The sequence below is a fragment of the Wyeomyia smithii genome, chromosome 1 (genome assembly GCF_029784165.1).
Source record: "Wyeomyia smithii strain HCP4-BCI-WySm-NY-G18 chromosome 1, ASM2978416v1, whole genome shotgun sequence".
In the NCBI taxonomy this organism is placed as follows: domain Eukaryota; kingdom Metazoa; phylum Arthropoda; class Insecta; order Diptera; family Culicidae; genus Wyeomyia; species Wyeomyia smithii.
Window position 1 is genome coordinate 25,200,758 of NC_073694.1, and position 23,779 is coordinate 25,224,536.

General features: G+C 36.6%; 1 protein-coding gene across 9 annotated transcripts in view; it reads right to left on the minus strand.

Moving 5' to 3' along the window:
- LOC129725208 (diacylglycerol lipase-alpha) overlaps positions 1-23,779 on the minus strand; it is a 152,533-nt gene that overhangs the window by 7,538 nt on the left and 121,216 nt on the right. For all 9 annotated transcript variants that reach the window (XM_055681397.1, XM_055681316.1, XM_055681229.1 and 6 more), the window contains one exon: positions 12,615-12,747. In XM_055681397.1, the coding sequence (XP_055537372.1) occupies positions 12,615-12,747 (133 nt within the window). The remainder of the gene's footprint in view (positions 1-12,614; positions 12,748-23,779) is intronic.

Below are 23,779 nucleotides of genomic sequence, written 5' to 3' on the forward strand. Positions count from 1 at the left end.
ACTCCGAGTAGATCAATGTTGGGGCTTATGTGTATAGGAGTTATTTTTTTATCGAATATGACCCTCTATCAGCCTCTGGAATTCTCCAACAAGGAATTAATCACCCTGTATGTATAACGGAGTCCGGCAGGTATACAGTAAAAAAATAGAGACAGAATCGAGTCCAATCTGTATGGACGTTTTTATGTCTCCTTTAACGTTAGTTATTTTGTCATTTTCAACTTTTTTATCATTTCTTGCCTTTTTTGACATCTTTTTTGTGTTAACTTGATTTTTTGTTTTGTTTTTCCTCATTGTTTTAGCTTTTTGTGCCATTTCTAATACTTTTGTTTCATATTTTGAGTCGATCATTATTTCATTATTTGGCATTCCCTCATAATGACATGGCTTGAATAATAAAGTTTCTCCAATTCACTCAGTTATTGGCTGCCGCTCTCCAATCCTCGGGACACCGTGTACTCCTGGCCCAATCTCGCTCCTCCTGGTCTACCCATCTTGCCCGCTGCGCCCCGGCCGTCTTCTTCGTAAGTCTTCCTCGAGCATTGTCCACGTTTCATGCCCGTAGCGAACAACCGGTCTTATGAGCTTTTTGTACAAGTTACACTTCGTACGGGGTCTTAAAGCGAATTACTTAATTCCACTGGGTCAGTGGAAATCTACGCAGGAATAGAGAAGCGATATTGCGATTTACTCGTTCTTCCTCGCTGTCTTCCTTGCTCGCATTCGCTCCCGAGATCATGTGCACACACGCGCGCTTACTTTTCTACTCGTGTGTAGTCCCCTTCTCGCGAGCAAAACCAGCCGAGAATAATCGTTTCAAGATGCATTACGATAGTTGCGAAGGGACATAAAATATTTCAAATAGGGTGACGGACTATTTCGGCAGCGGTTGGCTTCGGCAGGTTTTGCATTAGACTGCTATGAAAAACTTATCAAATCAGTCCGATACCCTACACGTTCCAGTATGCGGTACTTTACAGATTGTTCCTCCACGTTCGGCTGTCGGTGCACGAAGCAAAACCGGGTAGATGAAGAAAACATTTTCGTTTTCGAGCACAGGTTTTTAAGCACTCCTCCTAGTCAAGCATTTTTAATCGAGTACTCCTACTCGCTAGCAGGAACTCGCGTACTCTTTTGTTGTCGCTGAGTAGCAATACAAAAGAGTTTTTTCGTGTCGATGCGTGCTTGCTACTACTCAGGGGAATGCATGGAGAAGGAAGAGTATCTCGAAAGCGTGTGTGTAAAAGACTTAAGAAGCGTAGCATATGTCTCGTTCTCAAGCAGAAAGAAGGAGGAAGGTTTTGCTTCTCGCTCGATTTGCAACGCTGGTTGCCGCAGCTCTAAAGCAGGTATTAGACGAAGCGAATATTTGCTATTTTTAGTACGATTTTTATTTGCACAAAATTAAATCTGTATTGAAAAATAGCAAATATTTGCTTCGTCTAATACCTGCTCAACGCATGACCATCCCGGAACGTACGTACTATTGAGCTCTTCCATCACACCTCCTGCAGTCCTATGACCTCGAATATGCAGGATTTCAATACTTTCGTGTGTTCCCTGCAAAATCCAGAGTTTCCAACCGTTCGTACGTTTTTGTCGCGGGGGTCTGTGCGGTTTGCTCCAGCCCGAATTTCTTTGTTCCTCGTTCATCACTTGTAAGTGTTCTGCGGTGGCGGGTTGTAACGCATGCGCCACAACCCCTGTCTCGCCAGAGGGTCGTCCTGCCACGTTGGTACGAGGACGGTGATCGGCCGCCCCTAACCTAAAGCCCTAGAGTTGAAGTTTGGACGACTGTCACTGAAAAATTCTAATCGAACTCAAAACTCGTTTCAAACCGAACATAAGAATGTTCGACATGTCGAGGTTGTCTTAGTAGATGGGAAGTATTGTGATTTAGCAACAGTAAAATGCGAAAACTCTACACTCAAAATATTTTTCACGTTATTGTTACGTGAAATTTCCTGTACTTATTCATTTTCGAACTGGAAATTTTGCATGCCCGTGCGATTTATCTAGCAACATATTTCAAAAAATTCTGAAATCTAATTTCTCTCTTAAGAATTTGGGAAACCACAATCGAAATAAATACGTTTTATAAAACGTAGAAGCTATCCGTTAATCAAATGCTTTTCACTTTGCCGGTAGTTAAATTCTACGTGAAAATCACATGACACGCATATGTCTACTGAATAATATTCACAAGATAAATCATCTCACCAGATCATCATGAACTCAAATGACAATCACGTAAACTCTACGTGAAAATGACAGTGGAAAATATTCACATAACTTTTCCGGTAATCATAACGTGAAAAATATTTTGAGTGTAAAGATGGAACTCGATTGTAACAAAAAAAAACATTAAATTCTAAAAATTTTCGGCGATAATTTTCATTGGTGGGGAACCGAAAAAAGCTCATGTTTTTAAAAGTTCCTGTTGTTCGATTTGCTCGAAATAGAAGACAGCACTTCATTTTTTCATTACTACACCCAACGCAAACGGGGAACATTTTATTACTTTAGGGCATTTTTTTATTACTTATTGTATCTTATGACTGCGCATTATACACAAATAGTAATAACCGAAAAGTAACAAAAATTATGACGGGCACAGGCTTGTATGTGTTTCTGCAGGAGAACATACAGCCAAGCACCGCAATGCGTGTGTTAGCAAGACTTCACTCGCTGCATTTGTATTGTTGCAACGATCAAATTCATTTTTGTCCCCTTCATCCACACATAATGAGAATCTCACCCGTCAATCTCATATGTCTGTTCTTACCAAACAGCTGTTCTTACCAACACGCTGAAAGAATGTACCAATAGTTTAGTTTTAGAAAAACATGTAAACTTGCATAATGCAAACAGCTGGTACACTTTAGATCTTCTGCGTTTAAAACGAAAAAGAAATAAAAGGTACAAGCAGTTTTACAGAAGTAACAGTAACGATGATTGGTATAGGTACACCGCGGCGCGTAACATGTATTCACGTGCCTTGAAAAAGGCTCGGTGTGAATATATACAGCGGAAGATTGATCAACATCAAAATAACAGCAAACAGTTATGGATAATTTTGAAGAAACTAATGAAAAGTAAAGATTGTAGCCCGCAATCCATAACTTTTAATGGCTTAGAAGAACAATCGCCGCGAGTAATAGTAAATAAATTTAACAATTATTTCGTTAACAGTGTTCAATCGATAAATCATAGCATTGATTTGGTCAATGAGCCGGACGAGATAATACAGCCGATCAATAATAACTGTAGCTTTGATGGTTTTCATCCTATTACTTTTGCAGAGTTGAAAGATATTTGTTTTTCTTTGGAGAGATCGGCTGGTATCGACAATGTCAACGCAAAAGTAATACAAGATTGCTTTCATGTCATTGGACACGATCTGCTGGACCTTATTAATGAATCACTGCAAACAGGGCACGTGCCTAAAGTTTGGAAGGAATCACTTGTGGTTCCTATCCCCAAGATTACTGGGACGGATAAAGCCGAAGAGTTCCGTCCCATTAACATGTTGCACACATTAGAGAAAATATTAGAACTTGTTGTAAAAGGCCAGCTGATGGATTATTTAAATCGTAATGATTTGCTAATTCCAGAGCAATCAGGTTATCGAGAGGGGCACTTTTGTGAGTCTGCATTGAATCTGGTGTTAGCAAAATGGAAAGAAAAAATCGAGGCTAAAGAAACTATTCTTGCTGTATTTTTGGATCTGAAACGCGCTTTTGAAACAATTTCTAGGCCCTTATTCGCGTTGACGGTGTTGCATATATTTGTTTGGTTTTTGCATGCGAAAAAGAAGGAAGGAAATATTTTTGCTTTTGTCATCACGCACATTTTGACAATTGCATATGAGAGTTCACGTAGGTGCGAACAGCCTTCAAAATCTCTTTCAACGCGAATAACCCGAATTGTTGCAAACATTGGAGCGCTTTGGTATCGTAGGGACAGCATATAAATGGTTTGAAAGCTATTTGTGTGCTAGAACTCAGAAGACTCGTTTTAATGATTTTGAATTGGATTCCATTGCTAATACCGCAAGGAAGTGTTTTGGGGCCCATTTTGTTCATAATTTATAATAATGACATGAAGCGAGTTTTACGGTTTTGCGATATAAATTTATTTGCCGATGACACTGTTCTGTTCATTGCAGTGAAAAATCCAAACGGTATTGTTACACTTTTGAATCAAGATTAACATTATCTGGCGAATTGGTTAAAGTTTAAACAGCTTAAATTGAATATTAGTAAAACACAGTACTTGATTATTTCTTTTGCCAACTCCAGACCAGACGTAAACATTGTAATTGATGGTGAGACGATTGATCGCGTAAATGAATTAAAGTATCTTGGAGTTATTATTGATGACAAATTAACTTTCAAGTCTCACATAGATAATGTCATCAAGAAAATGGCGAAAAAATACGGTATTTTGTGCCGTTTGGAAAATGAATTGACTGTTAGTAGTAAAATTAGTCTTTATAAGTCAATCATTTCACCACATATAGATTTTTGTTCATCCATAATAGCGCTTACAAAATAAAGTAATGCGATTAATATTAAGATGTAATAGATACACTTCCTCGAGTTTTATGCTGGACGCATTGAAATGGCTTTCTGTGAAGCAAAGAGTATATTTTTTGACAATGGTGTTTCTATATAAGATTTTGAATAATATGCTGCCTCGCTATTTGTGTGATCGAATTGATAGAAGAAGTGATTTTTATAGGTACAACACTAGAAACGCGGATGATGCTAGAACACCACATTTTTTATTCGGAAGATCACAGAACTCTTTGTTGTACAAAGGAATAAACTTTTTCAATTCGATGCCAAGACAAGTAAAACGTTCAGCAACAATGGCGGAGTTTAAAAGGCTTTGTATTTCACACATAAAGTCTGTCTTGTAGACAGATTATATAGATTTTTTTGTAAATTAATGACGAAGATTGTAAAATTTAAACTTTTTTTCTAATTTATTGGGTACATCAAGTTATTATGTTCATTGATGATGATGGATTTTTGTGATTGGAGGGATCGGAGAAAAAAACTGAAAAGGCTTGGGTTTGCCTGTGGACTGTAGAGCTCGTTATCGGGAATTATAGTGTCATAGGATCTCTCTCGTAGTTCTGGATCGTTATCCAGAACCAATTCTGATTAGTTAACACTCCTAAATGTTAGGTTCAATTCCTAACCAAGTCCAGATAATTTTCGGGTTGGGAACGTTCTGGATGAGCCTTGGATCAATGTTATTGAAAAATCGTTTATGTTTTATTTATTTTCAAATTATTGGTATTCTTTTGAAGGGTTACTATGTCTGTATTAATAACCAGTCCGTTATTCGTTTGTCAACTGGTTACATTGTATGACTCTATATAATATCTTACTTAGATAAATCGACCAGCTCAAACCGATGTAGGGGTATGAGGTGGGACCATCATCATCATGTCTAATTAGAAACACTTTCGTTTCGTCCCCCAGTGTTTACTTGACATGAAAATATGTTATACTGTCTGAACAGTGTTGCCGAAGTTGCGAATTTTGTTCTGGATGGGCACGAGTTTTGTCTTTTCAAACAGGTGCAAATGAGTTTCCATGAACCAATGAGTATGTGTTTTGGATAGCTTACAAGAAAGCGAATGTTTTTGTTTTTCTCTAACGCAGTTTACGGATCGTGATGTCATTTAAAGACGCGTTTCAAGTCTTTGAAATCATCAACGTTTGCATACTCTATGACGGGGAAAATGCTGCTTGGCAGCTCTTGTCATATTCTTCCTCTACTCCGTATGCATACAACGAGCGAACTAATACACGCTCACCGGATGAATTGGAGATTAAAGAAACTTGTAACATGTGCAACATATGCGACGGTGTGTGATTTCTTTTTACTTGAGATGAAAAGGGAGCAGTTTTTGACAGAAAAAAATCTTGCATGTGGTTGAAACGACCATTATTAGATAGTCGTACTTCCGTAACACGTGCTAAATATATGACAGTATGTGTTGTTACTTGACTGGGGAAGAATTTTATTGCCTTTTAAGTAATAGGTTTGTTACCTAAAAGGCAATTTAATAAGTTATAAGGAATAAGGAAAAGTTTTGCGTGTATATATAGCAAAACAAATTGAAACAAAAAACTATGAAACTGAAAATACGAGTAATCATGTATAAACTTTTATTTTTTGCAATGTTGCTAGTTCTAGAATGACTGCCGGATCGACGGAATTTCAGTCGGCCAAACTTTAACTCTAGGCCTTTACCCTAACCTGGAGTACAGACGCCATTTTGAGCCCCTTCTAACATGGAGGACAGATGCCCGGAAACTCAAAAAGCCTTCCTTTTCTGTCAGCATACGATATATTTTTCTTGTGATTTGTTATAACCTTTTTTCCATTTGAACCGTTTACTTAAATGTTTGACTGTTTGACGTTTGGGATAATTTTGACTTTATTTTTACACATTTACCCACTTCTACACAATTCACCATTTATTATTTTTGTCTTTTTTGTCATTATTTATTTTTATTTTTGATGTTTCTCGATTTTTTGACTACTTTATTTTCTTTTATCTTTTTTCGGTTTTTTACCTTTTTCATCTTTTATTTGTTTTTTTTTCGTGTGCCTTTCTTAACATTTCTATGGCATAATTTTAGTATGTATGAATATTTTTAATTTATTTCCTGTTTCTGCTTTTTAGATTTTTGGTAATTTTCACGCTATTTGACGCTTGTTGACATATCTACCGATTTTTTAAATGTCTGACTTTTTTGCGTTTTGTGATATTTTTGACGTTATTCGAATTTTTTTATATGATTTTTTGGTTTCTTACTCTTTTTCTTTTATATTTATCATGTCTGTTTTTCTTTGTTATTTTAGTCATTTTTTCCTTATTTGGTGTTTTCATTTTTTGTATCTTTTTATGTGTTCTTTTCTTAACATTTCTACGCCATACTTTCAGTTGGTACCTGTTTTACAAATATTTTATGGTTTTGGATAATGTTTATCGGTCATTGGCACTTTTTGATATATCTATCGATATTTCAAAATGTCATGAAAATGTCATTGTGTAATGTTTTGAATTTTAATTTTTATTTCTTACACCTTTTTGTAATTTTTATCATATTGTATAATTTTTGTCAATTTGATGTAATATTTGTCATTTTTATGCTGCTTTCCTGCTCTTTCCTGATTCCTCGACTTTATTTTTTTTTTGGTTTCTCACCAGACTTTGTTTACTCCTCCGGGCGACCGAAGAGCAAAGTGTATTTTTCACTTGCACTACGCGGGAATCAAAGGACTCCGCGCGCGAGATTCATTTACGCTGCACCTGACAAGCAACTGCTCACTCCTATGCATTCTGCACGGGAAAAACGAACCGTTTACACTTCAGCAAAAGAGAAAGCCGAAGTTTTACACTTAAAACCAAAGTTTTGCTTCGCAAAGCCGAGCGATGGCACGCGGCGTCCGTCATATAATTGCCATGGCTAGTGCGATTGATTTTTAAAGCCAAGGTAATTTTTCCCAGCATTCTAATGAATATTCTAAGCATTTTTACTGCCTGACGAGCCGACAGTAGCAAAATGATTCCAGAGATTTTCTGACCAAAGCGAATTGGACATAACATGTTGGTCGCAAATGCAATTGATGTATGACGATAAAAGTATATATGAAAAATGGGTACTGAACTTTAATTAGCCACTCTAGTTTTTCAGCTTTTCACAGCCTTTTGCAAACGATCGCAGCTTCTCTTTGCCAGTTCTTCACATCTTTTATGTTGTTCAAGATGTCCTTTTCTTAGTTTCTCAGGTCAGTGTGACAACTTGGCGGTATGAATAAAAATATAGTGAGAGTAACGGAGGAATAAGCACGTATGGTCCACGTTGTTAGATGCTCATCCACTAGAATAATAGTGAATATTCCTAATTGCTACTTATTTCAAACAATTTTTTTTTAAATTTCTTTTTACTAATACCTACAGAAACCAGATAAATCCTATTTCTAGGATGTCTTATTAAGGCTAAACGAATAGAACTAAACCTGAAAATAAAACTAGCATGTTCTTTTTAATTATCGCGCGGTTAGATTTGTTGTTTGATGAGCATTCCGTTGCTTTTTAAGTACCGTCAGGCGGAATCAGATTGTGAAGTTGTGACTTCTAACCCGTGACTTTTCAGCCATCTCTTCCTGGTCAGAAGACTAGTCTTTCTTGGTTGAATATTGGAGGGAACTTATTCAAAAATGTTTGGTCTTGTGATCGCCATGAGATGGCTAACAAACAATGGGTTTGTATGGCACAATTTTTGTTTCCTTGGTCCAGGATACCACAAACTGGAACATGGGTATCCAAAAGTAACGAGCTGGTGCCAGTTTAAAGGCGTACTCTGACAAGAAAATTGCAAAAGCTTCTTGTAGGCAATAACATCAATGAAAAGGGATCCACACTAAGGTAATCTGAAAAGATTTTTCGGATAAAACATTCTGATGTTCCTGTTCGTGTACGGAGAGTGCTTCATCGTTTTCAACGACGAAGAGCCTGAATAGAACTGAGACTGTCCGTAAAGATAAAATAATGGTCCGGGGGCATTTTTTGCAGCGTAAAATCTCTGTAATACTTCTGTTTTCTAGTCATTATGGCACGGAAATCAACTACTCAACATGTGTAACTGAACTTTTTTTTCAATATAAAGTAGACAAAGCGTAGATTATTAGTTTTCTCATTTGGTTTCATTCATTTACACGGTGCACCCGCCGTGTACTCGAAAAATAACACACGCGCACCTCCGAACTAATGCGTGTTCACGGCGTGCGAAAAAAGTCTCTTCGCGCGAATCGAGTAGTCTGCTCCTCGTGCGAGTCGATGGGTACACCTGGTGCAGAGAAATGCCAAGTCTGTTTCTCACCATATTTCCCTTTATCGCGTTGTGCCTTTCTCTACCTTCCTATACGATACTTTTAGCATATGTATATCAAGGTTTTTTTATTTAGTTGTTGTTTTTTCACATTCTTGGTAAACTTAATCGATATAAGATGCTTTTTGTCTTGCATATCTATCTTTTTTTTTAAATGTCTGACTATTTTTTTCATTTGGTAATATTTTTGACGTTATTCGAATTTTGTTTATATCATGTCTTTTTCGTTATTCTGGTATCATTTTTGTCATTTTTATTTGTTTTTGGTCATTCATTTTTCTTTGTTATTTCTTGGTTCTTCAAATATTTATTTGGGTTTCTTATTTTATTTTTTTCATAGTGTTCTCGTTGTTTTTTCTGTATATTTTTTATATGCCCTTTTTATAACATTTCTATGCCTTATTTCCAGTTTTTATTGGTTTGACAAATGATTTTTCATTTAGTTTAGAATTTTTTATATTTCTGGTAATTTTCATCGGTCTTTGACACTTTTTGACACATCATCCGATTTTTTAAAAAGTCTGACTCATTTTTGACGTTTTGTAGTATTGTTGACGTTAATTGATTTTTTTATACGGTCTGTTTTTTTTTTTGTTTTTTATGTCTATCTCCTTTATTATTGTCGTTATTTATTTTTTCGTTGGCAATTTCTTTTTTTTGGTTTTGTACCTTAGCTTTTTTTCTATCTTTCTGTTTTCGTTTTTTCTATCTTTCTCACCTTTCTCACCTTTTTCTATCTTTCTCACCTTTTTTTTTGTTATTCATGTGTGTTCAACACCCCGTGGTCCCCGTGGTTCTGTGGTTAGCGATGTCGGTCGGCTAGCTCTCCCACACGGTTGTGATATCGGGTTCGATTCCCGATCAGGTCGAGGATCTTTTCGAGCTGGAAATTTTCTCGACTCAGCACTGGGGCACGGTGTATCGTTGTATTTCGTTTTTAATTTTGGTTTTGAAATTTTACCTTTACTACCCCTTTCGGTATATTTGTTATCATTTATGTTTCAAGATTTTACCATTTTTCTCTTGAGAATGGAATTACGAAATTCAGAACTATTTTCGTAAAAATGCTATATCTCGAGATTGGCTCATATTACCTCGGGATAATAGTTGTTTCTTATGTAAAATTTTCCAAGGAACACGATGAAATTATCAAATTTAAAAAAGAAATGGCTGCATTTGCCGAAAAATGTAAATTTAGTTTTAAAATACAAAAATAATTTATCTGCAACACTTCCGGTCAAAACTTATATTTTTTTCTGGATTCCTTAGTTTATTTTCTTCAAAAATCATCTATCAGTATTTTTCGGACATCTTACGTCTATGAATTGGTCGGCGTGCGACCAGACCGAACCAAGCGCCCTTTTTGAAAAAAATGAGTTTTTAACACCAGGTGATGTTAAAACTGATAATCTATCTTTCATGAAGAAAAGAAAGCATTAGAACAATTTATAATGGTATTACAACAAAATTTCCCTGCAGCAGCTTGCAGGAAACATACGAAGTGGTAAAACTTTGATCACAGATTACTCGGAATAATGTTTTTGGCGCTTGGTTCGGTCTGGTCGCACGCCGACCAATTGTAGGAAAAAGAAAAAAGAGATTTTGAACAAAAAATGCGTGACTTTGCAATAAACAGGGGGGTCCCACAGAGCGGGGGGTATTCCAATCGACACCAAAATTGGGATTTTTCCAAAGAGACAGTAGATGAATAATTCTCCCAACTTTGAGTAAAATCTGCGATGATCGTGTCCAAGTTTGTGCTTTTTCGTGGTCACTTCGTATGAAATTACCCTTATCTTCTTTTCTACTGTTTTCGCATTATTGTAATTCTTTACATTTTATTTGTGCCTTTCTTAACATTTATACATCATACTTTTGGCTGTCATATTTTTTCATTTTTATATTTTTCAAAATTTTGTCAATAATGGAGTCAACGTTAAGTGACATTTTTGACGATATCGTCGGTTACGTGCAACATTGGCACAACTCAAAAGTCATAGTTTCGAGAAAAACGCGTTTAAAAATTTGCGTCGAAAATTTATTTTTCGATTTTCAAAATAACTTTTAAGTTTAAGATTATCAATCCTCATTTAACACTTTTAGGTCTATTATGCACATATTATGAACACGTTGTCCAAGGTAAAACCTTATTTTTACTAACTTTATGAAGAAATTTCGATTTGTGCAGCAAAGGCACTTCTACCCATAACTCTGGATTTTTTTGGGAATTTCGGAACGATGTTTCGTTGCATGAAACTTAACTATGTTTCGCATCGTTCGCCATCAAAAACCCAAAAATGCGAAATTTCGAGTTGTTCCAGTGTTGCACGAAGCCGACGATATGACTTTCTGATAACGTATTTGTTTTAAGATAATATTTTTAGCAACACGAGTGTTTTTGAAACTGGTCATTCACCGTCAAACATGAATAATAAACGGCAATTTCTACGAATTACCATACGAAATCTGAAATAACGAATTTGTCTCGACATACTTTCCTGAATTTGTTTATCTTTCAAAAAGATTTTGAACAATTTATTATGTACCACAGTTTTTCGAAGATTGGGGTTTCCACAAGGATGTACCTCTCTCACAAGAACTTTGTCACCGTGAATTCCGAAATCGTGAGACTTTTTTGGCAGCTTTTTTTGCATCACATAGCGCCGGTTTTCACGACGTTGATTTACTAATAGGAACAAAAATGTATCCCCGATTTTTGAAATGAAGCAGTTCTTACCGGCTTTTGAAAACTTGTTTTATCACGCATTTTGAAATGATCTTTAAATGAACGAATAAATAAACCATGCGTATTTCAATGATCATGTATTTTAATATCGCAGTGTTTCTTTTCAACCTTCCTTTTCACGAGATTGAGCGATTTTTCACAATTATTTTCCAAATGAGGAGGTTTTCTCTGTTGATTTTAACATTAGCTCGTCAGTTCGCACGCCGAATAAGCGGAAATCATTAAGCAAGACAAAATCAACTGTCACCAACGCAAAAAACAAGCTGGGAGTTTCGTCCACAACCGTGCCGGACTTCAAACCGCTGCGGCAAAAACAAAAAAAAACAAGCCGACCAAAACACGATGCCGGAAGCTGGGCTCAACATTCAGGCAGACATCCTGGGTCTGCCGGAAGGGAAAAGGTTTTAACTTAATCTAAATTTTTTAACATCCCTTCGCTAAAATTCGAGTAACCGAGGATAACTTGCGGTTTTGCTGTTTCCGGTCTCCCCATCAGTTGTGAAATAAGCGAACACAACCTGAATTTGTTATTTGCAGGGTAGGCTCGAGACCTGTTGTCATAAGTCGATTTCGTTTAGTCCATCAAAACGCAAAACATCAATGGTCACGAAATAAAAATCTTATTTTAATCAAAGATAAAACACAAACATATGATTAACTACCTCAATGCTACAATCTAGCATAAACGGCACACTTTAAAAGAATGTTACTACATCAATAATGGAAAGCATAACATCTAGGTATAAAACAACTAAACTACAATAAAGAGAGAGATAACATCAAGCCAAACAGCACAGCGGCATTCGCGACGACGGTGACGCCGACGGGGGCAGCGTCACGGCGGGAACGGAGTCTGTGTCCGCTTTGGGGTCGGCAGCCTCGCTGCCCGTGGCGTCCGAGGTTGTCGTCGCAAGCGTCTGCTCCGCCGGTTCTGTCAATCTTCTTACCTTGTTCAGTGCCGCCAGCACCTTGTCCGGCATGTGATCCTGCAGCATCACCGGAGAGATAAGCACCTCGTCAAAGTCCGTGTTGTTGGCCCAGATCGCCTGGTAGACTGGTTCGTGCTTTTTGAGCATTTGTCTGTTCGGTGAAAGGAAGGAAAAGTGATCGTTAGTGGGTAAATTGAGAAAGATTTCTTCCGTTTAAGGGGCAAGGAAGAATCTACTGATCCGAATATTTCACGATTTTTTTCTCCGAACGTTATAGCTAATAGCATACATAAATCTTATGAAAATATAATAAGCCAACTGAAAATAGCAAAGAACACAAAAGCAAACTACGAAACTAATCGTCTCATTAAATCCTTCGGTCGGTTTATCACTTTGCCACCAGATGACACTAATATTGTTTGCTGATCCTGCACAACACATGTGACGGTCAGGCGTAGCAAGAGCTATAAAGCCAAACCACGAACGACGGAAACCAAAGTTGGCACTTGGCACTGTCCAGATAGCCGTTAAACTGCATGTCTTTTTGGACACTTGTCAGCGTTTTGTTTTGAAGTAGAATACTTCTCTCAGGAAGTTCGGCTACATAGGGATGTGAAATGAAAATCTAAAACCGAAAAAAGTGAGAAATATGTCCAATTTCAAATGCTAATAAATCGGTTAGTATTCGATGGATTTCCTTCGTTCTTGCAGCAATAGATTGGAAAATATTCTAAGATTTTTCCCAAAATAAGATAATTGTAATTTTATTATTCACACTATTGTACTATTGAAAATAGTCAAGCCTTGTCAAAACGAAAAATTCGACCTCTGATTGGTCGTTATATGCTTGCTTCCCAAGCACGGTCGACAGGATCATATACCTTGCAATTGAAAACATGCTATTTGGCCTATATAAGAGCCTGTTTCAGCCGGAGCCGCTCATAATAGTTCTAGACAGCGACAACAGCAGTCGTCCTTCCTTAGCAGCAGCACTAGCCCCGTGGTTGGTCACCACGTCTCAGGAGCAGCGCGGTTTTTCTCAGCGTGTGTCGCCAGACAGCCATTATTCCCCCCGTGTTGGGGCAGCATGATAATTGCCATCAGGAAATCCAATTTCGGAAATCAAAATGCCTTTTTTAAGGCAAATGAACAAGTCATTGAAAGTTAATAATTTTTGTCAACGCAAGCAAGCATTCTGTGTTGCATCCTTGCAATTCAAATTTGTCGCACCCGTCTAATTTACTGAATGTGAAATAGCTTCCACAGTGCATGTTGTCCGTGTATCTTAATTCCCTAAATGTTAGGGCAGCTCAAAGGTTGTAATTAGCAACCGATTTTGAACCGCAACATGCTTTTTTCAAGGCAAATAAAGAAAAATTGAAGGTTAATAATTTTCTGGCATCAACACAAGCAGACATTCTGTGCGGGATGCAATCAAATTCTGTTGTAGTTGTCTAATTTTCACTTTATTTAGTAAACCCCCCACTGTAGGGTCAGCGCAAAGGCTGCGATCAGCATAACCGACATTGAATAAATAACTGCCCTGTTAGTACGCATTCACAAAAGCAGTTAGTTCGACTATGCAGAGCTAATATGAAGTCGATTCAATCAATCAGCATAAACAGAATTTCGTCGTCTCCCAGCTGCCAAGTTGCAACATGATGCAACACGCAACAGCGAGCAAACGAAATCGCTTGATGTTACAAACCGCAATAAGATACGGGTTAAAACCGTTGCGTGTGTGAGAGCACCATCGGCGTTTATTCGCTAGATACACTATCTACTGTCTACTGAACGCAATAATCTGCTTACATGCGACACGGGGACGGGAACATTTTCTTCAACCAAGCTGCACAACACGACACAAAACATGTTATTTTGTTGCTTCAATGAGAGTGCTATCGGTCCGGCTCGACAAGAAATCATTTTTGTGCATCCGTGCTACGAAACTGAGGAAAAACTTTAGAAACTGAAAAAAGAGGTGGAGTTTATCAAATGATCGCTCAGAGCCGGAATGAAGTCACACATATTTTTCAAGTTATATCATTCCACCACGTACGAAAAATAATTCATTCCTATTTTCATCCCTATATAAGAGCCTGTTTTAGTCGAAGCCGCTCATAATAGTTCTGAACAGCGACGACAGCAGTCCTCCCTTAGCAGCAGCGGGAGCGAGCAGTGGGTACCATCGATAGCGGATAGCGGCCACAACTGTGGCATGGCTGCGGATAAGCGTAGCAGTTTCAGCGGATCTCACCATCGATAGCAGCTGGGCCAGCAGATGCAGGTACAGCGGATACCAATGGCGGCCACAACTGTGGCATGGCTACGGATAGCGTTGCAGTTGCTCAGCAGTTGGGCCAGCGTATAGCGGCCACAACTGTGGCATGGCTATGCATAGCGTAGCTGTTGCAGCGGGTATATCAGCATCGATAGTAGCAGGGTCAGCTGATGCAACGACACTCCCTTCACTAAAATGCTGTTTCAGTGTGGTAGCGGGAAGCATCAGCAGCAGGCTTGCATGAAGTGAATACATCAGCCAGCAACTTTCTCTAATGCCTATGCCATAGTAGACGCGAAAAGCGGCGCGAACCGATTCGCTCGGCCGTAGGTTAATGTACAGCTCTACTGATGGCTGTACATTAACCTACAGCCGAGCGAATCGGTTCGTGTCGCTTTTCGCGTCTATTACGGCAGAGGCCTAATGGGAAAGTTGTATCATTTTGTTCAGAAAAATATTATTGTCGGTAATATTACAGAGATGCGATTGCGTAAATCCGATTTTGAATTGAACAATTGTTCTTTTGAGAACAAATAAAACACTTATTTGAAGAGTTAATAGCTTTTGGTACCAATAGCAGTATAGTGACAGCCTCAGCGGTACATGCAGATGCAGCCGGTACTTCCCTGAGGCCGATGTAAAGGTAAATGGGAGCAGCACGGCGAAACAGTTCGGGTTATGCTTAGACGCGCGTCATTTTTCGTTGTTGATATTCCCCACATGAAACGACGCGCTTTCGTATGATAGCGGTGGTATTAGCGGTAGATGCATTTGCCAACACTTCCTCCAGTAAAGCCGTGTCTAGTTTTCAATGTGAAAACACCTTTCTCATTGTGTTGACCGTGCGCCTTAGTCCTCACTATCAAGGTAACACAGAGATGTAAGATAAACACTACATCCTATGATAAATTGAACAATTGTCCTTATAAGGACAACAAAAGAATAATTGAAGATTTAATTTTGAATTAGAATACAGTCAGGTTTTTTTTACGCGGTTTTTTTATACGCGGTTTTTTACGAGGTTTTTTTTTACGCGGTTTTTTGAATTAACGCGGTTTTTTTACGCGGATTTTTGAATTAACGCGGTTTTTTTTACGCGGATTTTTGAATTAACGCGATTTTTTTTTACGCGATACCGCGCTAATTCAAAAAAATTTTCACGAATTTCCGAATTAACGTGGTTTTGGAACCAGAAACGTTTAAGTGTTTATCTAGTAAAAGACTTAGTCCAAAAAATTCTCTCCGCCCACCGAAAGATCCGGAATGACCGTCAAAAAGGACAATTAAATACTGTATTAAACACTGTTTCTAGAGTGTCTCGGGCTTTTTTCTAAAGCCCTTCTTGCTGGACTACTTTACGCGGATTTAAAAAAAAAACCGTGTTTTTTTACGCGGATTTTTGAATTAACGCGGTTTTTTTACGCGGATTTTTGAATTAGCGCGTTTTTTTACGCGGATTTTCGAATTAACGCGGTTTTTTTACGAGGTACGTATCCCCCGCGTAAAAAAACCGGACTGTACTTCTCTCTGGAAGTTCGGCTACATAGGGATGTGAAATGAAAATCTATGACTGAAAAAAGTGAGAAAAATTTCAAATGCTAATAAATCGGTTAGTTTTCGATGGATTACCTTCGTTTTTGCAGCATTTGATTAGAAAATCTTCTAAGATTCCTACCAAATGCATGAAATTGCAATTTTATCATTCGAACTATTGTACTATTGAAAACTCTTAAGCCTTGTCAAAACACAAAATTCGACCTCTGATTGGTCGTTATACGATTGCTTTACCAAGCACGGTCGGCAGAGTTATGGACCTAGTAAATTGGGAATGCATCATTTGGCCTATATAAGAGCTACATCAGATAATAAACAAACATTTCTTCGGATATTAAATTGAACAACTGAAATTTGAAGAACACAAATGATTATTTGAAGAGTTAATATTTTCTCGTTTTGCGCTATAATCCAAAGTTAATTATCTTCATCTACATGCATACTCTGATTATTATTACGTGTTTGCGTCGCTTAGTGTTTGGCTACGATCATGCAGAACGCAAATAACGGCGCGATGCGATTCGGCAAGACGAAATCTGTTGAAATGTATAGCTCTACTTCACCTAAAAAGAGCTGTACATTTCACCACGCTAAGGCGAATCGCATCGCGCCGGCATTCGCGTTCTGCATAACCGTAGCCTTTGTTCCGTTCCCGTTTAAAGATGTCGTATTAAATGTGCATATTACAATGCGGCAGCACTTCAACTTCTCATTTGCACAAAATTTTAAAAATATTCAATGAACTTCATTCAAAATATCAGACAAAAAGAAATTACAATACTGCCAATGAACGGTCAACGTTTATTTACTATAAAAAATGACTGACACGCAAGCAGCCGGGTTATCTTTCTTGTAAAAATATTCTACTTCAACCTTGCGGTCGTGGCTTTGCATACAACCTTCTTGTGATTTTTTTTGTCGGTTTTGAACGCCGATGCTTTTGACCTGCCTGCCGTTAAGGGCCAAGGAGCAGAGCATAAATTGTCCAACTTTGAAACCCAATTATAATGCTGCCGACAACAATCGAGTTACTTTTAATGAATTCTAGCATAAACGAGAATGAGAAAAAGAAAAAAACAAAAGCTTTCCACGAAAAGGACACATAAGCGAAAAAAGGTCACAATCACCACCAGAAAAATGAAAAAGAAAAATAGCAAAACTCTGCTGGTAGAAGACATGGTCCCCACTCTGGGGAGACTGAGCCGTGGGATGCTGAACTCATAATAATTCTATTAAATCAACTGGCAGCAGCGTCGTGCTGAACCCCCGCTCTGGTCAAACGTCGACATCGTTTGTTAAAAGAAAAGCTCATTCTGACAAAGCAAAATCAGGCGGAGAAAACTAATTTTCGCTATTTACACACGGACACACTCACATGAACACAAAACACTTTTCTCGCTGCCACTGGGAAAATCATATTCGAGATTAGACTTTATCGGTTTTTGTCTGCGACGACAACGATGACAACGACGACGACGACGACGACGCGTCTGTACTGGGTCTCGAGATAACTTTAACACAACTGTCTAACCAGTCTAACCAGTGACACTTATTATTCTACTACTTTAGGTTTTGGCTTCATAGGCACGAAAAATGTGATTACCTAGGACGAGTTTAACTTTTGCTGGTGTTTTCTGTTGGCAAATGCTGACCTTGTACTTTGGTACCTACACTCAAAATATTTTCCCCTTATTGTTGCGTGAAATTTCCTGTACTTATTCATTTTCTGTCATTTTGCATGATTTATGTGAAAAACATAACATCTACGTGAAAATCACATGCATACTATGTTTTATCACGTAGTATCTACGTGAACTTGGCAATACACAGAAATCAAAATGGCGAAGCTGTTGTCTAACTCAGTCTCTGACAATAAAATAGAATTTCTCGACGGCCTGCCAATAAGTGAGCTTTACAGGTTTCACACAGATTTAGTTCGAAGGTCGAGGAGTTTCCTATACATAAACAGTTGCAGCTTACAATAGTTATCGCCGGCAAATGTCGTAATATTTGTTCATTTTTATGTCGTTTGATTCATTTACGAATCGGCGATTTTGCATGGCCGTGCGATTTATCAAGCAACATATTTCTATGATTTATAAAAACTATTTGCCGTCTTTTAAGAATTGGGGAAACAAAATTTGGAAATTTTACGTTGTATCAAACGTAGTAGCTAGCAGATAATCGAATGCTTTCCATTTTACCGGTAGTTGAATTCTACGTGAAAGTCACATAAATTGCATATGTCTGCTGTATAAGATTCATAGGATAAATCATTTCACCAGATCATGATGAGCTCAAATGACAATTACGTAGAATCTACGTGAAAATGACAGTGGAAAATATTCACATAACTTTTCCGGTAATTATGACGTGAAAATTATTTTGAGTGTATGTTTTATCAATAATGTATTAAATCTTATTAAATCCTGCTTTAACATTTCGTTGTAAAAGTTTTTTGAGTGTGTTTCACGAAACACAGTTTTAGTTCAACAACCTAGTTTTTTTTCATTTTTGTTCTTCACATTCTACTTCTGGAAGCCTTTCTGACTTTCAGAATATTTGCTACTCAAAAGATTTTTTTCCGCATTAATAGTATAATTCGTCAATAGTTTCAGCCCCACATGAGGGAATATTCTGTCAAGGCCCTTCCGGTTCTATAGAAGCTTTTTTCAGGAGTCGGTTGCCATGTTCGGGATCCTTAACAAAAGTATGTGATATCATTCTTAATGACTTCTTCAAACATTTCGGATTATTTGGCCAAATTTTAGTTAAAATTGAGAATATTTTCTTCTATTCAAAATCTCCATCGAGTTTGAAACACTCTTTCTAGCTATTTTTAGTTTGTTTTGATACTCAATTTACAATTAAATTTGCCAATTAGTTTTACGTATTATGATTTGCTACATCTTGACTTGCTGTTTTCTACAAATATTTTCGGTATCTTTCTGTTTGCTTCGAAATAAATTTGTTCGAAAACATTTGCACCTCTTGAGTAATTTTTTACAATTCCCTTATCTTTCAATTTAATTTTAAATTATAATATTGAAAACTTCACTGACATACAAAATGATTTTTCCAGATTTGAACGTAAACTTGTTTTATTTCTGTTTTTTTTTGCCTTTTGGATTGATTCTAGGATTTAATATACATCACCTTTATAAGACTTCTGTTGGCTGTTTTCAGTTATTTTGGGTTGAATTCAATATATTCTGGCTTATAACTTAACTTTATAACTAATAGTCAACATTCTCACTTAAAAATTTTTCATTTTTTTTCAGTTCTGATGTTATTTTTGACATTAAAAAATTTTGACAATTTTATTTTTTGGCTTTTCTGTATCATTTTTAACGTTGAAAATAAAAAAATAAACTCCACAATTTTCGAATACTTTATAGAATATTTTTAAATTAGTCGTTTTTGACCCTTCCTCGTGACGTTTGCTGGGCGTTTTGATAACTTTCATCATTTGTAACGTTTTTGTCATTTATTTTGTTTATGCCATTTTAATAACCTTGGAACGGGGTAAAATTGATCAATTTTTATAATATTTTACAATTAACTCGCTTCATGTGATTTTTTTCCGAAATAGCATATGGGTCATTCCATATGAAGTGTCCACGAAAAAGCACAAATTTGGACACGACCATCACAGATTTTGTTCAAAGTTGAGAGAAATATTCATCTACTGTCATTTTAAAAAAATCCCAAATTTGGATTGATTGGAATACCCCCCGCTCTGTGGGACTGTGAGATCTTTTTTTCCTTTTCTTACAATTCATAGACGCAAGATGTTCGAAAAACACTGAAAGATGATTTTCGAAGCAAATAAACCAAGGAATCCAGAAAAAAAATATTACTTTTGACCGGAAGTGCTGCTAGATAAATTGTTTTTGTATTTGAAAACTAAATTTACATTTTTCAGCAAATGCAGCCATTTTTATTTCGAATTTGATAATTTCATTGTGTTCTTTGGAAAATTTCACGTAAGAAACAACTATCATCCTGAGGTAATATGAGCCAATCTCGAGATATAACAGTTTTACGAAAATAATTGTAAATTTCGTAATTAATTTTTTTACAATTTGTAGACGTAAGACACCCGAAAAACAGTAATAAGTGAATTATGAAGATAATAAACCAAGGAATCCAGAAAAAAATATTGTTTTTGACCTCAAGTGTTGCCAGATAGATTATTTTTGTGTTTTAACACTAAATTTGCATTTTTCGGCTAATTTAGCTAATTTTATTTTAAATTCGATGGTTTCATCGTATTTCTCGGAGAATTTTACGTAAGAAACACTTATCACTCTGTGGTAATATGAACCAATCTCAAGATATAGAATTTTTACGAAAATAGTTTTAAGTTTCGTAATTAATTTTTCGTAAAATTGTTATATCTCGAGATTCACATAACCATGGGGTGATGAGTGTTTCTTACGTAAAATTTTCGCGAAATACGGTGAAACCATCAAATTTAAAATAAAATTAGCTGCATTTGCCGAAAAATGCAAATTTAGTGTTCAAATACAAAAATAATCTATCTGGCAACACTTGCGGTCAATAACAATATTTTTTTTCGAATTCCTTGGTTTATTTTCTTCAAAATGCATCTATCACTATCTTTCGGGTGTCTTACGTCTATAAATTGTAAAAAAACTAAATACGAAATTTACAACTATTTTCGTAAAAATGTTATATCTCGAGATTGGCTCATATTACCTCGAGATGATAGTTGTTTCTTACGTGAAATTTTCCAAGGAACACGATGAAGTTATCAAACTTAAAATAAAAATGGCTGCATTTATTGAAAAATGTAAATTTAGTTTTCAACCTTAAAAACAATTTATCTGGCAACACTTTCGGTCAAAAGTAATATTTTTTCTGGATTCCTTGGTTTATTTTCTTCAAAAATCATCTATCAGTATTTTTCGGACATCTTACATCTATGAATTGTAAGAAATAGAAAAAAGAGATTTTTAACAAAAATTGCGTGACTTTGCAATAAAGAGGGGGGTCTTACAGAGCGGGGGGTATTCCAATCGACACCAAAATTGGGATTTTTCCAAAGAGACAGTAAATGAATAAGTCCCCCAACTTTGAACAAAATCTGTGATGGTCGTGTCCAAGTGGCATGTACACTTCGTATGGAATGACCCATATATTTAAAACAAGTACTGGTATATGGTCAAGACCCCTGTCGGTGAAATTTCTATGCTTTACTTTATGAAATAAATTCGAGAATAGAATATGGTACTATGAGAATGATCGGGGTGGAATTGATCACCCTTGAAATCCATACATTCTATTGGAAATGTGCTATGATTCGATATGTTACTGACGATGAACTGAACTGAAAAATATCAATAACAGCTAGTTTGGAAAATAACGATATTTCAGGTTAAAATCTCTTAATTTTAACTCACAAGATGAAGTTTACTAATTTTGCTCTCATTTGGTCATCGTTAGACTGAGTATAATTCCGTTTGTCGCAAAAGTTCAACAAGTAGTGCTGTTTTTTTTTGTAATTTCCTGCTAAATCATCAGCATTACATTATGGCATGATATGATCATTGTTAAAATTATATTTTTTGAGCTTTTATCAAACTTTACTCAGTTCTCCAAATTTAATGTATTTTACCCAGACAGTATGTGAAGTAAAGAGAGCGAAAAATAAGTGAACTGGAAATGTGATACAGATTTGGAAAAATATACCGCATCCCGACAACTTTCGCATTGGTTTCAAAACTTAATACAAACACTTTTTTCGAAGCAATTTATATCCCGAAAACAGTTGCTATATCATTTATATTCAATATCAATACATCTCAAAAAGTATATGAACTACATTAAACAGCTCGCAATTTTGTGGATACACTATAGTTTTTTTTAAAAGGAGACACGTAACGTAACGCGTAAGTTCCAAAATCCGGGTAAAAAAACGGCGTTAATTCTAAGATCTGCCTAAAACTTCGCGTGAATTCCGAAGTCTGAGTAAATAAACGGGAAATTTCCAAAATTCGCGTAAAACGAGAAATTTCTCAAAACCGCGTAAATTCCGAAATCCTAGTAAAAAACCGCGTGAATTCTGAAATCCGCGTAAAAAAACACGTAAATTCATAAATCCGTGTGAAAAATTCTTAAAATTTTGAAATTCGCGTAGAAAAAGGGGTTAATACCGAAGTTCGGGTAAAAAAAAACCGTGAAAACTCTGAAATCGTAAATTGAAGTAGAAAAAAAAACGTGTAAATTCCGAAATTCGCGTTAAACGCGAAAATTCTGGAATTTGCGTAAAAAACCGCGTATGTTCTGAAATCTGCGTAAATTCAGTAATACGCGTAAAAAGGCTTCGGTGTATTTTATCTGTTTTGAGCGGTAGACAGATTGGCCAATTAGCGAGTGGGGTAAAGTGACAATTTTTATTTCGAAAGGACAATTTAATTTTACTCCACCAATGCATTAACGGTAGTCTGTAGCGTTTAGGCGAAAGTCAAATCGTTTTCAGTTTGTCGCTTAGACGTTCGCAAAAGCTACTCATAATTGGATGAAAAAAGTGTTGTGGTCGCCTTTTTTACAGTTTTTTACGCAGGTTTTTTTTATGTGGTCATTTTTACGCGGATTCCGGAATTTACGCGTTTTTTCGCGGATTGCGGAATTTACGCGGTTTTTTAACGTGGATCCCGGAATTAACGCGGTTTTTTACGCAAATTCCGGAGTTACGCGGTATTTTTTTCTTACGCGGACTCCGTATTTTTTAATCTCGGAATCCGGAATTTACGTTTTTACGTACGCGGTTTCCTTTTATGCGGCACGTATCCCCCGCGTAAAAAGCGACTTTAGTGTATACGTTGAAATTACTGTGATGGTTTGGAGGGACACTTAGTCAAAGAAAACACGTATTAAATTGAAAACTCGAACCCGATTCCGCAATTCTACAGTTTTATGATTTTCTGATTGTCATAGATCAGCTGCAAGAGAGTAATTTTCTGAGCAAAACGTGGTTTTTGAGAAATTTTTATCGTTGTCCTTCGTTTTTTAATTGAGTTCCTGCTCAAACCTGCTCAAAATGTGTTAATGAGCGAATTGTTATTTGAAAACGGGTGTTTTTTATTCTTTATCTAAATACCGACACAATTTGCACAACTGCACTTTATTTTGTCATTTAGTTTCTTTGCTTATTTGATTATATCACCCATATAACACAATTTTTTTATATGAATGATATGTGAAAAAAAAAACACAATTTTTTCGATGCGTTGGTTTGAAGATATCCTCATTGACCAACTAACCCCGAAACCAACTAGCCCTGTTCTACCCTATCTTCTTCCCCGCCGATGTTGTGAGAAAT